Source organism: Rhineura floridana, chromosome 6 (assembly GCF_030035675.1).
Source record: "Rhineura floridana isolate rRhiFlo1 chromosome 6, rRhiFlo1.hap2, whole genome shotgun sequence".
Lineage (NCBI taxonomy): Eukaryota > Metazoa > Chordata > Lepidosauria > Squamata > Rhineuridae > Rhineura > Rhineura floridana.
Window position 1 is genome coordinate 78,109,024 of NC_084485.1, and position 14,970 is coordinate 78,123,993.

General features: G+C 44.0%; 1 protein-coding gene across 2 annotated transcripts in view; it reads left to right on the forward strand.

Annotated features, from left to right (window-relative positions):
• The first annotated feature begins 3,943 nt into the window (after window positions 1–3,943).
• AMPD2 (adenosine monophosphate deaminase 2) overlaps window positions 3,944–14,970 on the forward strand; it is a 55,575-nt gene continuing 44,548 nt past the window's right edge. The window contains exon 1 of one of the 2 annotated variants that reach the window (XM_061632582.1): window positions 3,944–4,323. In XM_061632582.1, the coding sequence (XP_061488566.1) occupies window positions 4,314–4,323 (10 nt within the window). In that variant the 5' untranslated portion in view covers window positions 3,944–4,313. Of the gene's footprint in view, window positions 4,324–6,535; window positions 6,812–14,970 lie in introns of those variants that run through there. The other variant, XM_061632580.1, reaches the window with a different exon arrangement.

Here is a 14,970-nt window from a genome sequence, read left to right on the forward strand (position 1 = left end):
GACAGTTCCCAGGTTTCTTTGGGGGAAGCCATGACTGTTAAAGTGGTGTAAGAGTGCTTTAAATGTATGGGAATTTATCTAATGCTAGTCCTACTCAGAGTAGACCAACTGAAATGAATGGATATGACTAACTCAGGTCTATTAATTTCAATGTGTCTACTCTGAATAGGACAACCACTGGATACAACCTATCTCATGCAGCAGCTTAAAGGTCTTTCAGTTCCATCAAACTGTGCCCCAACCACAGGACTCTTCAGGACTCCCACTTGCTCACGTTTCTGACCAATGAAAACACAGTATTCTGTCACTGTGCAAAAGTATGGAGGGAAAACACACTGCAGACATAACCAAGTTGCTGTTTCCTCTCTTCTTCTCCCCCATCCCTGCAAACACACAACCCCCCCCCCCACTGGCTGGGTTTTTCTTTGCAGACTCTCCAAAGAAATAATAATAAAAATAACACTAACTCCCATCTAACTCTAGTTGTTTTGGGCTAGTTTAATGTAACAGTTAGTGGCCCCAGATAGGGATGTACATTGTATTACTGTTGTTCATTCTGATCCAGTAAAGGAGTACTGCGCACTACTGAAGCATCACAATATGCCTTTTGATACAGATGGGGATTCATCTGTTTTGGACTATTAAGTCCCATAAGGCTGGGGCTGATAGGAGTTATAGTCCAAAACAACTGGAGGGCACCAGGTTGGGGAAGCCTGGATTAATGTGACTCAAACCTTGTACTTTTTCAAACATAGTGACCCTAATGCTCTGGCTCATGTGATCCCACTTCTTCACCTCTACCAGGCAGCAGATCGTATCTTTGGTTAAACCTAAATTTCCCTTGGAAAGAATCAAAACAACTTATTCCTTTGTTAGGGAGGCCTACTGGACCTAGTTTTAACCAGTACCAAGTCATGAGACATGTGAAGTCTAATAAACTATTTTAGGTTAGGGTTGCCAGGTTCAGGGCCTGAGACTGATCTTGTATCTTTAGGAGAAGAGAAAGTCAGCCAAGTGCAGGGGTTCTTGCAACACAGTAATGGGAAAAACAACAAGGTGGAAATCTCCCTTCCCCCTGCACAACCTTTGAAGATACTGAAGACCTCTTGGAGGCCAGGCCTTGCGACAATGAGGGTAGAACATAACATGTTGTTTGTGCATTTCTAAACCTCTGACCCCTGGAGGTGAACTAAATGGGGAATGATGATGTCCAGGGCATTCCAACACTTTAATGGAAGTGCCTTTCTAATACAGACTACTGCTCTAGATAGATCACTGAACTATCCTAACATATAGGATTACCATCTTTTAATAGTGATGATTTTGTGCTTTTGAATGCAGCCTGACCCTCAGACATTTACTAGGTAAGGATTTTTCCTGGCATAGAAATAAAAGATGGAAAAAGTGTCAGTTGATACATTTCTGCTGGTCAGGCTGCTCTTAAAAGCACAGGAGTGGAGGCGCGTAAAGACAATTCCTACTAGCACAGCCTGTGTTCCTAAATTCCCAGGATCATGATTAGTAAATGTGTACATTATAGGGCTATCTTTATCTCTCTACTAATGCAACACTCCAGTTAACCATATCTTCCTTAGAAGGTGCTTCAAGGAAATACCCTCTAGCCCCGACTGGTGGTTAATCTTATGTAAGAGAACCAAGGAATTGCTAGGGAATCTGCTGTGCTCAAAAACAATGATGAGTTTGAACTAATCATTTTTCATGAAAGAGTGGGGTGTATAAAAGTGAAAGATGCAGAAGCAGAAAAAGGACTAATTTATTATATATTAATGGCAGCTGCAGTCATACTTGCACAGAACTGGAAAAAGGCAAAAAGCCCCAGCAATGAAAGACTGGGAGATCAAATACTGGAAGCTGATTAAACTGCAAAGCTAATTAAATTTACCAAACTGGCAAAGGATTAAAGAGCAAAGGAGAATCAAGATGGGAAAAGGTGAACAGACCCTGCTCTAGAGGAATTATTTTGATGATTTTAAAAATTATTATAATATAGTTACAGGAAATCTTGACTGGACAAAATTAATGAATTTTAAGAACAAAGATTATATTAATGAATGTAAAATGTGATGTATTTAAAGACAATTAATAGAATTGTCTTACCTTGGGTTATGAAATTGAGAATGTGAGAATGGGTGGTATCTAACTAACTTGTTCCATCAGTGTAAGGATTTTCCCTTGCGCAATGGACCTTCCCCCATCTCCTCTCCTCGCACCCTCCCCAAATCTGCTCTGGAGTGTTGGGAAAAAACCTAGAACTGATTTAGGAGAATTGGTCTGTTTATAAAATGTTTGCAGCTATGTTGGTCCATTAGGGAAATTTTTAAATAAATCAAACTAGCAATAGGACACAATAACTTTATTAAGAGCACCCAAAAGATTACAAAATAGGCTGCAAGTGTTGTAGGACATTTTTTGCGGTCGAGACTTAAAAAGGGGGGGGCAGAGTGGGAAAGGGCCAATTTCAGAAATGTAGAAAATGTTGTTTTAGGATTAAAATAGAAACCTTTATTTCATGACTCATGAGATGGTGATATATGTGTGGGAGGAGGTCCATGTTACAAGTTTTTCCTGGGCCTCAAAAAATTACGTCTACAGGAAAAGTGGTGGGAGGGACATCATGGTGGGGTGGAGTCAGAGTAAGAAATGGGCAGAACCAGAGCCAAAAGTGGGAGGAGTTTGCAGCATTGCATAGCTCTTTCTCTCTCTATGCCACCCCATCCCTTCTCTACCTGTCTCTCTCAAGCTCATGTGCACAAACACAAGCAATTCCCAGACAGGTGCTCTGGAGAGCAAGAGGGAACCACAGAGAGCTGGATGATGCTGAGGGTCACAGGAAATGAGCCTGAGGGCTGCATGCCTATTAGGATAAAGATATTAAACTCCAAATGCTCTTTTGTATCACTTTTGATAATATCCACTTTGGTATGCATAGTTTTAGGCAAGATGATAGAACAATTCATCCTCATTGTGAGTGCCTGAACCAGATGTGGAGAACAATGGGCACTCAGTTATGAGGCCAAAGATTACTAGGATACAAAAAAATACAAACAGCACATTTAAAGATATCATGGTTTTCCCTATAAGAGAAGGAAAATGTCCACATGAGGAAACATACAAGTTTTATGAAAGCTAAAAGTGCAAAACATTTTTAATTATACCAGACGCTGATGTATTTATTTCATTTTAATACCAAAGCCATACAGTATCTGTGATTTTACCACTTGGTCACCCTGCCTTTATTAGAATCTTTATTGTCCTAAAAATAATTTAATAAAGATGCACTATTGTCTCTTGATACATGGGACTTGCGTCTAAGTATGATTACAATTACAGCTGGATTCTGCCTTTTTCTGGTACATGCAATCTGAATGTCTGTCATTCTGTACATCGGGTGAAAGGAATGTATTCCCTGTGATGTATTAAATGGGACATGTTCTGGATTCATTCAGAATGAAAGGGAGCTATGTGTATTCATGATGAGTGATGTATCTATGACTGAAAGGGAGGGCACCACCACCAATGCATATGACATAAGGCAGGGAAATGAAATGTGGACAGTATAGAATGTGATTATTAAAGCGTTTAACGGTGGCCATTCACTTAACAGTTGCAGATGATATCACAGAATCTCTGGCATTGGCGAGTTAATGAATATATGTATTTTTTTTTGGGGGGAAACAAACTTTATCCCGTTTCGAGCCACAGATTATAGCATTTAACCTCCTGCCGAGCTTTATCAGCGTTTTCACGTTGCCACTTCCCTTCTAAGTTCCTTTATTCATGAATGCCACCTTCGGACAGTTCCAATCTTTCCTCTTGCTTCAAGTTTCGAGCTGTCTCAAGTCGTACGGCTAAATTCTAGTTAACACTGCCGCGAGATGGCGCTCCTCTTTGAGGAAGATGAAACTCCTTGTTCAAAGACCGCCCACTACGAGCACCCAGGGCGGGAGGAGGGGCTTCGAACACCCTACCTGTGCGCCACGATTTGATTTTGCAATGCAGGCATCTTGGAGAGGCTGCTTCTCTCCAGTGACAGCTCTTTCCTCCTCTTAGCGTCCAGAATTTGAGTCCCCTCAAGTCCTCCGACAGGCTGGGGCACAAACTCTTGGCATATCTCGTCCAGGCTATGGGCCAGCTTTCGGAAAGAAACTAAGAAGTTGTTCTGGGGTGGGACTCTGGGCCAGGAAGTGCTTGTGAAACGGCCCCTGTCCGGAGGGGTTGCCCCTGCCCCGCGTCCTTTCTAGCTGTGAGGCGCAATTGCGGCTCGCTCTTCAGTACCTGACGGACTCCTCAGCATGGCTTCAGGTAGGAAAGCGCGTTCGCTGTTTGGGGCTTTTCGCGGCTGCCAACTCATTCCTCTTCTGTCAACATCTCGGTCCCCTAACCCACGCTTTAATTCCTGAGCTGCCGACCCGAGGAACTTTCTCTCGTTTAGTGAGTTCCTCCCTCCTCTAGACCAGCTTGCATCCCTCAAAACTTTTATGGGCACGCCTCCCCACCCCGAAAGCGGGATGGGGTTGTGAAGACTGCACCAGCGGTGGCGTTCGTCGTTCCCCATCGCGTCTCTAGCGGCAGAACGCGGGGCGATCTCCGGTTACCCGACGCACGCACATTGTGAGATCTGTAACGTGGAGCCGATTAAAGAGGCGAGAGAATGTGGCTGGAAAGTGTGTGTGTGTTTATGAAGCGGATGTAGCGAGCTGAAGTCTTCCGTAGTAGCTTTCCCTTCCTCCGCTCAAGGCGGGGTGGAAGTGGAAATTAAGACGTTGCGAAGCGGGGTCATTTGGGAGAGTTGGGCTAGGGGACAACCGATGTCTAGGCCGTTTGGTGTTCGCGATTCCACTTTGCGGGGAATAATAATGAACCAGGAATTCTTTACAAGGGGCTGCTGCAGTAGGCGCAGGAGCAGCCCTTTCGTCAACGGCGCCATTTCCCCTCCGCCGCAGACTTCCCCGCCCCCTCCGCTGCCCTCTTGCGTTGAGCCGGGTTAGCTTCTCCACTCCAAAATGCAAGATTTCCTCTCCAGCCAAACCCTTCCCTCCGCTCCTTGAGCTGCTGAACCAACCCTTAACTATTTGCGCAACTGGCTTATTCGTATGCAAACTCGTCCCCCAGGGAGACCAGCTTGGATTTGCGGGGCGCACGTCATTTGCCAGGATCGGATTCGAGCCAGAGAGCGCCGCCAATGCCGCGCCTCGGCCGCAGGCCCCGCCTCCCTTGCTGAGCCGACGACGGCGTTGGAGCCCGGCGCTGAGCATCTCTACAGGAGCTGCCCAGCCAGGCCAAAGTGGGAGGAGCTAAGCGGTTCAAAATCTGGGCCATTGTGTCGCGTTGGCCTTTTTGGCCGCGAAAGCCCTTGCGCCTGGGGCAGAGCGATCGGCCAAATACAAACAGCCCCCTTCCCCCACCATCGATCTATTCCTTCGGCCTTGTTTGCTTGGGCCGATGGCAAAATCGAGGCTCTTCTTGAGGCAGGAAGCTTCCGGTAGAAGCGAACTCTCGGAAAAGGGGCTGCCTGGCTTTTGTGGCCGCTCTGGAGGTGGGAGGAAAGAAACAAGAGTCTTTAAAGCTCAACCGACAAGCTAGCTAAATTGAGGCTCTTGCATGTTAAATCCGTTGAATGTCATAATAAATAATAATAATAATAAATTTAATTTCTTCGTCGCCTATCTGGCCAATGGCCACTCTAGGCGACTTACAAATTTGTTAAAATACAATTAATAAAATACAGTAATACAATATAAAAAACAACACATCTGCAGCAACAATATTAAAACTGGGCAGGAGGCATTTCAGTTATAACAATCCTGCTGGAAGGAGGGGCGGGGTATAAATAAAAAAAAATCCGGTCGCTGCCGTTGTGAAGCTGCCGAAGAAGCAATTAAGCAATTCCCGTTGTCACTGAAGCCCCGAAAGTATGGCTCAAGCGCTCTAGTCCTTGGGAAAAGCAAGTGAGGGTGGGGGCTAGAAGCCCGTTTTTACCACGGGGCTGACATGGTCATGTTTTCATCAGAAGACCATAGAGGCTCATCTAGTCTAGCATCCTGTTCTCATAGCGGCCAACCAGATGCATATTCAAGATCATATTAATTTGGGATTGGTAAACACGCTTGTTTCAACACTCTGAATAAACAATGAGATGGCTAACGCCCCGCTTTTTTTCTCTGCAATGAATACTTACAGGTGGGAGGGTGCTAGTGTAGCTGGGGACTAGGAGAGGTAGTTACTCTGAATTAATTGCACGTGGAGTGTGATCGTGTGTGCGCGCGCGGCCTTCACAGTGGAGGGAGTGCAGTACTCCCTCCTTTAGGCAGCATGGGGGGGGGAGAGAAGGACTGCGGTCTGGGTCCCCATGAACCAGCCGATCTATGTATCCCGATCCTGTCCGCCATGCCTGTTTACGCGGAAGCAAATCTCACCGATTCGAATTAGACTAACTCCCAAGTAAGGGTGCACAGGGTCGCGGATCTTGCCTTTTCATGCAGCGCATTAACTGGCGTATCGGATTTGGGGGAACACAGGATGAGCCTAGCGCGGGATCGGATCTCGATCTTCGCCGGGGACGACTCTTGGCTCACCCCCAGTGTGGGAGGACCGCTTTCTCCATCAATCGGCGGCAAGAGGCGAGGCCCAGCCCAGTCCCCGCCTCTTTCTTGAGCACGGTGGCAGCAGCGCCGCTTCTGAGACTTCTGCGGAGCATCGGAAGGGAGCAAAATGTTATCTGGCTATGTGCCCCCCAAGAGCGGTTCCCCACTGAGAAAGCGGGCCAGTCTTCAGGCTCCCACTTCAGGAGGTGAGCATGGATGGGGTACACTCTCCTTACCCACTAGACACTATACTAGTACCCGCCGGATGGAAATTAACACTGATCGCCCCCCCATTCCTTCTCCTCCCTCCCCCGTTTTCCGGTGATGTGTTTTCTTTCGTCTTGAAAAAGATAGTTGATCCCTTGATAGGCTGCTTAGTAGACGCGGTAAAGACGCTTAACAGTACAATCCTGGTGCTTTTTTTTTACTCGGAAGTAAGTCCCGTTGTGTTCAGTGGGGCTTATTCCCAGGTAAGCGTGCATAGGATTGGGTGAGGACCCAAGAACGGGAAAGGGATGAAAGAAACGTTCGTTTTGAGGCATATCATGGCAATTCGATTGAAGAGCTCTAGTGTTTGTGGCACCCCGTTTGCTTGTAGGGAGCCCTGTTCCAGTGGATGGTAGCTGTTGAATTGGGAAGGAGGAACCTCCCTGGCGTTAGGATGGTGGATTTAAACCTAGGCTCTGGATGAGGGTAATGTATTTTGCACATTTTGGGGGGGGGTGTTCGGGAATGTTGTCCACAAACACTTGGAAGGACAAAGTAATAAATGGGACTCAATCCAATTACATTCGAGATTTTTCTTGCAACTGATACTCCAGCTGAGGGGAAGGTACGTAGATATCTGAAAGACCATCTCCTTCCCTACAGACCCTCTCAGATGTTCAGATCAGTAGAGGGGGCCCCTTTGGTAGTTCTGCCACCCTTGGAAGCTTGGGTGGTAGTGGCAGCCTGAGAGGGCATTCTCTGTGGTGGCCCCTAAATTGTGGGACTCCCTCTACACCAAGGTGCATCTGGCAACTTTGCTGTACAGTTTTAGGTGAATGCTGTAGAAGTCCCTGGCCTTTGACACCTGAGACATGCATTTTTAGGACCCACCCTATTTTGTGATTTTAAGGTTGTTTTTAATGCTGCATTTTAAAATTGGTGTAACCTGCACTGGGACCCTTGGGTGAAGGGCGAGTAATAAATGTTAATCATAACCATCCATCCCCTTCCTACCAGAAGTGCTAGCTGAGGGAAGGATATTTAGATTGCCCACAAAAACTTAATAAGAACTGCATATTAATACAACAAATACCTCCAAAAGAGATCTCCCTCTTCTTCCCCTGCCCCGAAAAATCACATTTCCTAATTTCTTAGATTTAGGGCTTAATTTTAATCACTGCTTGCCAGAAATTGGGGGTGGTGGTATTTTGACTGCAAGGCACTGCTCTGAAATAGGTGGTAATAAATATTGAATTGCATCTGAGAATGTGCAGAGTGTGTTTCATTCCTAGTGAGCAATCCCAGACAGCTGGAACACATTAAAGTCAGAGAGTATAACTTGGTGTGTGTGAGCCCTGGATCCCCTTTTCTGAGAAATTCAGCGCTGACTATACTTTTCCTGCTTCATTGGCTTTTGCCCTGTTGCTGAATTTGGAGTATGTGGGCTAGTATCTGTAGTGCTCTGTAGGTTATTTGTGATGATCAAATGGCAGTGACAAAAGTGATACCCTCGAGTTTTACTTTGGAAATTTTGTCTCTGATAATATATCTGTCTTCTGTAGGAAGCATGGAAGTCTTTGTGTATAAAATGCACATACTCCTTCATGTGTGAGCATATTTGCAGTGTGTGGGTATGTAGGAACTGCAACTGCATGATAGGGTACGTGGCATTTGCTCCCACTGAAGCAGGCTGCTGTTCCATATGGCCATCTTTCTTGTATCTGTATGAGTGCCTGGGTTCTCCTCATTTGGAGCTCTGAGTGCCCAGACAGCTGGTACTGAACAACACATATATTATGGCTGTCTAATCTGTACATATTGATGTTATAGACTCTGGTTAGATAAGTTTAATGTGCGTATGTGTGGAGGTATATATTTCTGAGAATGGGAGTCAGGATATTATGGTAAATGTCATGCAGTGAGGTGCCTGAATTGAATTATGCTGTGTAAAGTGTGGATGGAAGACATGTATATTTTTACACATTGTTTTCCTTTTTTTGGTAACGTTTTATTTCCTGAAATATCTACCTCTTGACTACTACATCTAGATTGTCCAGTGTTTATGGCAATGTGGAATTACTGCAAGTCATTTTACAGTATTTCCTTTCTTCAGACTGGAAACCCCGAATGGGATTTTGGCCTCTAAAATACTGCATTCCCAGCAGCCTGGATCTGAATCCTTCCTAAGTTGCATTCTGAAGACTCTGTTTACTGGCCCTTGACATCATTTGGAGAGGGCGTTTTTAACATAATAGGTAATAGTGCTGTTCTAGATTGTTCCTCTGAATCAGTTCTTCCTCCACTTGTTTCTCATCATGCAGCTTGGAGTGCCCAAGCAGAGGATGAAAGTAGGGAGGGTTACATGTGGGGGGAAAAGGCATAGCTCAGTGGTAGAGCATCTGCTTTGTGTGCAGAAGGTCCCAAGTTCAATCCCCAGCATCTCCAGGTAGGGCTGGGAAAGAAACCCTGCAGATCTGCCAGTCAGCATTGACAAGGTTAAGCTGGATGGACCAATGGTCTGTCTCAGTATAAGGCAGTGTCCTATGTTTCTGTGACAGGGAATGGGTTTGGCGTTGCCTTCTGTTTCCATTCCTGTAGTAAATGAACAGCGGCCAGTTCTGGTTCTATAGAATGTCTTGGTTTTAAGAAGACAGAACGGCCTAGAGAACTGCCCATCGTTTAGCTTTCTGTGTTGCAGCTGAGGTGACCTCTCCCAAGCACGAGCAGAAAGAAGGAGAGTTCCAGTATTCAGTATTGTAGCTTGTCTTTTCTGTATATGATTAATTAAATAATGAATATTTCTTGTTATAAGAAGTTTAATAAATGAAAAACTCCAAAGTATGCAGTAAACTAGAACACGAGGGAGTAAGGTTTAGTGTAAACCTTTCACTGGTGTGTGATGGTGGTCATAATAAAAATGTTGAATTCTCCCACATAGGAACATAAGAAAAGCACTGCTGGATCAGGCCAAAGGTCCATCCAGTCCAGCATTCAGTTCTCCCGGCAGTCAGTCCGATGCCTTTGGGAAGCCTGCGAGCAGGCCCTGAGCACAACTGCATTCTTACCACTGGCGATTTCCAGCAACTGATATTCAGTGGCATACTGCCTGCAACAGTGGAGGCAGAATATAGCTGTCATGGCTAGTAGCCACTGATACTTTCTTCTCCATGAATTTGTCTAGTCCTCCTTTAAAGCCTTCTGCAGTCTGAAGTGTATTGCTTCTGAATTCAACCATGTCATTCTGCATACTGCGTAGATGGTTTTTAATGTATTCCCAATACAGAATACTTCATTATATTGTATCAGCCTGTCTGACTGTAAATCAGATTTTGCCAGTACTCTTCAGAGTGTGAAATACTAAGAGCATCTTTTTTTGGAGTACCTTTGTTTCAAAGTGTGTGTGAGTGTGGGAATCTGCAGACTTAAGCATTTATGGAAGTAAGATCTGAAAGGAACAACATGTTTCTACCTCTGTTCTCTAGTACTTGTTCACAGATTGCTGGCTCATTATTACCATATTGCAATTAGAAGGAAAATACATCTGCACAGTTGAGACCACTGTAAGTCAGAATGAGGCTTGCCTGGCTGCTTAGGGTGTTTTTAAAACTGCTTGAAAAATGCCAGACATGCTTTCAGCTATTTCCCCAAATGTAACAGTATCCTTACAATTCCATTTTACTTCTGCAATACAGGAGGAACTAATGTCAGGGCTGTGTATAGTGCTATCTGTGTCTATAAAGTTGCAGTGCAAGCACAAGATCTTATAAAAGGTACAAAACCTGATTTGTTGATGATGGTAGTTTCCATTTCCATGAAGAAGCAGGTTTCTTGAGCCCGGGGAATCTGGGCTCCTCCAGATGTTGCTGGACAACAGTTCCCATCATCCCTGACAGTTGCCCATGCTGGCTGGAACTGGTAGGAGTTGAAGTCCAAAGACATCTGGAGGGCCACAGGATCTTCATTCCTGCTTTAACCCTTAGTGAAACTTCAGAAGATGGCTGGTGATGAGCAGGCTGAGCAGGATTTCCAGTGTTAAGGGGGTGGTGCTTTGGTATCCTCAACAGTTTTGCTTCATTTCCTCCTCTGTGGGTATAATTTCAAAACCCTAAAGGTTTGCTTATGTTCAGTTTTGATACACTTCATTGATCCCAGTTTTTGTCCCAAGTAACTGTCTTTGAAAACATCATTACTGGATTTAGCACACTGAGTAAAAATATGCCCATGTCCATATGTTCTGACTGCAGAATTTGAGTATCCAAGGTTAATTTAGTGTAGAATTTGAATTATTATTATTTTTACTCAGGTGCTCGCACAGCTCTTTGACATAATTGTGCAGTAGAGTCTGTGCAACAGAATTGCCCTGGCTGTCCCCATACTCAAGCTTTTTATCTGTCAGCGAAACTCAGTTGCATTCACTCTGGAGCACTTTGGGAATTGTCCTGTCCTTGACTTGTCCAGGATCGAACAGAAACGGGCATGGCAAAGGACTGCATTCAAATTTGCTGAGTCTTTCTAACCACTGAGTCAGCTTTCCTCTGCTCTGTTAAATGACCCACCTTTGTCCCCTAGAGCGGTGGAGCACTATGCATGTGCAGAACAGATGGGGTGGCTGTTGTAACAGTAAGGAAAAAAGGAGAAGAACAGCATGTGTGCTCCTGGGAGAAAGGATAACAATACTGCTTTTTGAGATGCACATTCTTTGAAGAGTATAGGGAATATTTGAGAAACAGGATGGAAGGGTTAAACTATCTATATATGTGAATGATATATATATATATCTTTACCAGCAAAATTAAGAGCTTGATAAGGATAAATAGCGGCTGGGAATTCTGTTTTAAGTTTGTTGAAAAGCAAGCTGCTCTGATCAAACCTCTTACTTAGTTTTCTTTGGGCAGCCAGAATATTTTCTGAGAATTTCATTTTTTTAAAAAAACCTTAAGAATAATAGTGACTAGTCCTCTTGGGAGAAAATCCTGAGAACATAATCATATTTACTCTGTGGTCCTCATGGGAGAAAATTCCTAGAACAGGATGATCATACTGTGTGACTTAAGAAACTTTTCTCAAAAACAAATATTACAGCCACGTAACAACCAGGGGGTGCTCCTTTAGTTACAGACAGATCTTGGCAATAATAAGCTGAGACAGCAGAGAAAAGGACTGAAGTGCAGGAGGTGAGAATTGTTCCAGTCTACAAATGGGAAATGGCTGTGAAGTTGGGACCTGGACTTAGCGAGTGCTAATAAGGACCAGGGAAGTAGGGTAATGGGGATATAAGAGAAGATGGCTTCTGCGTATTTGGGGCAGAAACAGAGTGATGAAGGCTTTGGGGGATCCAAGGTTGGGATTATGGATGGTAGTGCAACATTCAAAGGCAGGGAATGGGGGAGAATGTGTGTTTTCAAAGAGCATTCCATGACTGGTGGACGGGGTCTAGAAAGTGTAGGTTCCTCCTTTATTTATGTGTGTGAGAACATTTAAAAATATGTTATTGCTAAATCTTCCGTGAAAAGAATGACTAGGCTTCTTGTGTTGATTTTAGAAATCTTTCAGTGCAGTCCTATTGCATTGCAATGTTAATTCACATTCTGACTTTTTGTAAGTGAATTTCCTGAAGTGTCCTCCTCTTTTTCATATTTTTATTTATTTAAATAATTTCTAAAGCTGACTTTCCATAACCCAAAGCAACGCACAGTAAACACCCATTAGCTACTGGGCTAAGTTCAAGGTTCTAGTTTTGGTGTACAAAGCCCTTTACAGCTTGGGACCAGGATACCTGAAAGACTGTCTTATCCTTTATATAGCCAGTCGATCACTGCACTCTGCTGGTGAGGGCCTCCTGCAGATACCATCTTATCAGGAGGTCCATTCTGCACAACATAGGAAACGGACCTTTAGTGTGGCAGCACCTACCCTGTGGAATTTCCTCCCCTTAAATATTAGACAGGTGCCATCTCTGTTATCTTTTTGGCACATACTGAAGACCTTCCTTTTTAAAACAAGCCTTATCCCTGTCTGCGTCTGTGTTGGAATTGCTTTTTAAGATGTTTTTAAAGGTTTTAAAATGTTTTTAAAGATGTATTTTAATGTCTGTTTTTATAATGTTTTAGAGTGTTTTTGTTTGCCACCCTGGGCTCCTATTGGGAGGAGGGGTGGGACAGAAATGTAATAAAATAAATAAATATCAAAACATTAAAGCCATTAAAAGGCATTGGTGAAGAATGGCCGGCTGTATGGAAAATAACAGCAAACTAGCTATCAAAATGAAAAGCAAGGTTAACAAGATCTTGTCTTGAAACTGTTCCTAAAAGCCAGTAAGGAGAGGAAAGTGATTGTCCCACTGCTTTGGAGCAACTGATGTAACCCCATGTAACAGTATACAAAATGGGTCCTGATTGAAGGATCAAGGCCACATGGAGCATGTAGTTATTTATGGTCTTAACAGAGTTGAACCAGTACTTGGTGGTTGCGCTTGCGCTCTCTCTGTTTAGTTTTGTACCTGTTACAAAGTGTGTTTTCTCTCTTGTGTGACTAATTCAACTAAAAAAACCCCAACAACTCTAGATGAATAAAACTAAAAACAGTCATGGGTACAGAATAGTCTCTGGTATAAGCCAGATGCGGAAGAGCTATATAGAAGAAGAATTATCTCTGGGGTGTGGTGACAAAACCACTGAACCAGCCTTGCAAATAAGTCCACAAAATTTTGTTGTTATGTGCCTTCAAGTCGGTTATGACTTGTGGCGACCCAATGAATCAGCGACCCCCAATAGCATCTGTTATGAACCACCCAGTTCAGATCTTGTGAGTTCAGGTCTGTGGCTTCCTTTATGGAATCAATCCATCTCTTGTTTGGCCTTCCTCTTTTTCTACTCCCTTCTGTTTTTCCCAGCATTATTGTCTTTTCTAGTGAATCAGGTCTTCTCATTATGTGTCCAAAGTATGATAACCTCAGTTTCATCATTGTGGCTGAAGATCTTATTCCATGTTGCTGAATTCAGTTTCTGTTCCTCATGGTGTTTTATAGCATTCCAAAGACACATTTATTAGAAAGTGAGATAGCAGCTCGCAGTGGAAAAGCATATGGGCTTAGTCAAAATCAAAGCTGGGTAGGAATTGAAGACAGTGGGGGGGAAAGTAATGCCTTTCTCTTCTCTTCAGGAAACATTAACTGGGCAGGGCAGGGAGATGGGGAAGCTTCATAGATACAGTTGCTTATATGACAGACATTACAATGTTGTCAGTATACTACTCATGTTAAACCAAGCACCACAATTGTTATTATCAACAGTTATTTTGAGAGCATGCCTATGGCCGAGGATGCACACAGGACCAACGGTAAGGAAGTGGTGTCATGTACTCAGCCAACTGCATACAATAGGTGTTATCCAGGACAGGTGCTATTCCTTTACTGCAGTGATGTCTGCACTAGATTTGCCACCTTGTTCCAGTGGTGCTGTTGGAGTAGAGCTTTGGGAAGCAGTGCTCCAGGGCCCCACTTAGCAAATGGAGAAGGAGGACCCCAAACACAGGAGGGCTGGCGTACCACATTTTAAAGTAAGTGAAATAATGCACATTACTCTCTAAAGAGGGAGTTCTCTGTAAGATCATTGTGTCCAGAGGCTAATAGTCCCTAACTCCACCATTACCTGTTTCTGACATGGCTCCTGTACACAACAGGAACACATTTTTGCTCCAGAGAGGAGCTTGGAGCCACACTGCTCTTCCCTGGTCCTTTTTTCTGCTGCACCATCATAAATAAAGCCAAGGTTTGGTTTTGTGTGTCCTCTGAACTGGGACAAGTGATTAAGCTCTCTCCTCACTAACCTAGAGCTGTCACCAAGATGAGGCAGTTCTGTTAGGCAGTCATTAAAAGGCTAAAGATGCCTGCCTGTGAAAATGATGCAGCTTCAGTGTGCATCTATTGTTAACATTGTGATGGATTCGGTAGATGTGCATAGCACAGCACAATTTTCAAAGGGAGACAAAGACATAATTTCCCAGTGAAACATTAGATGCTGCTGCAGAACATACATCTCATGTCATTTTGGTTATTTGAGAAAAAATGTCTAGAACATAAGCTCTTAAGAAGGAGGCAAAGGATGCTGGGTCTTTTGATTAAAATGAAACTGGAAGTTTCTTTAGGCTACAATCATGG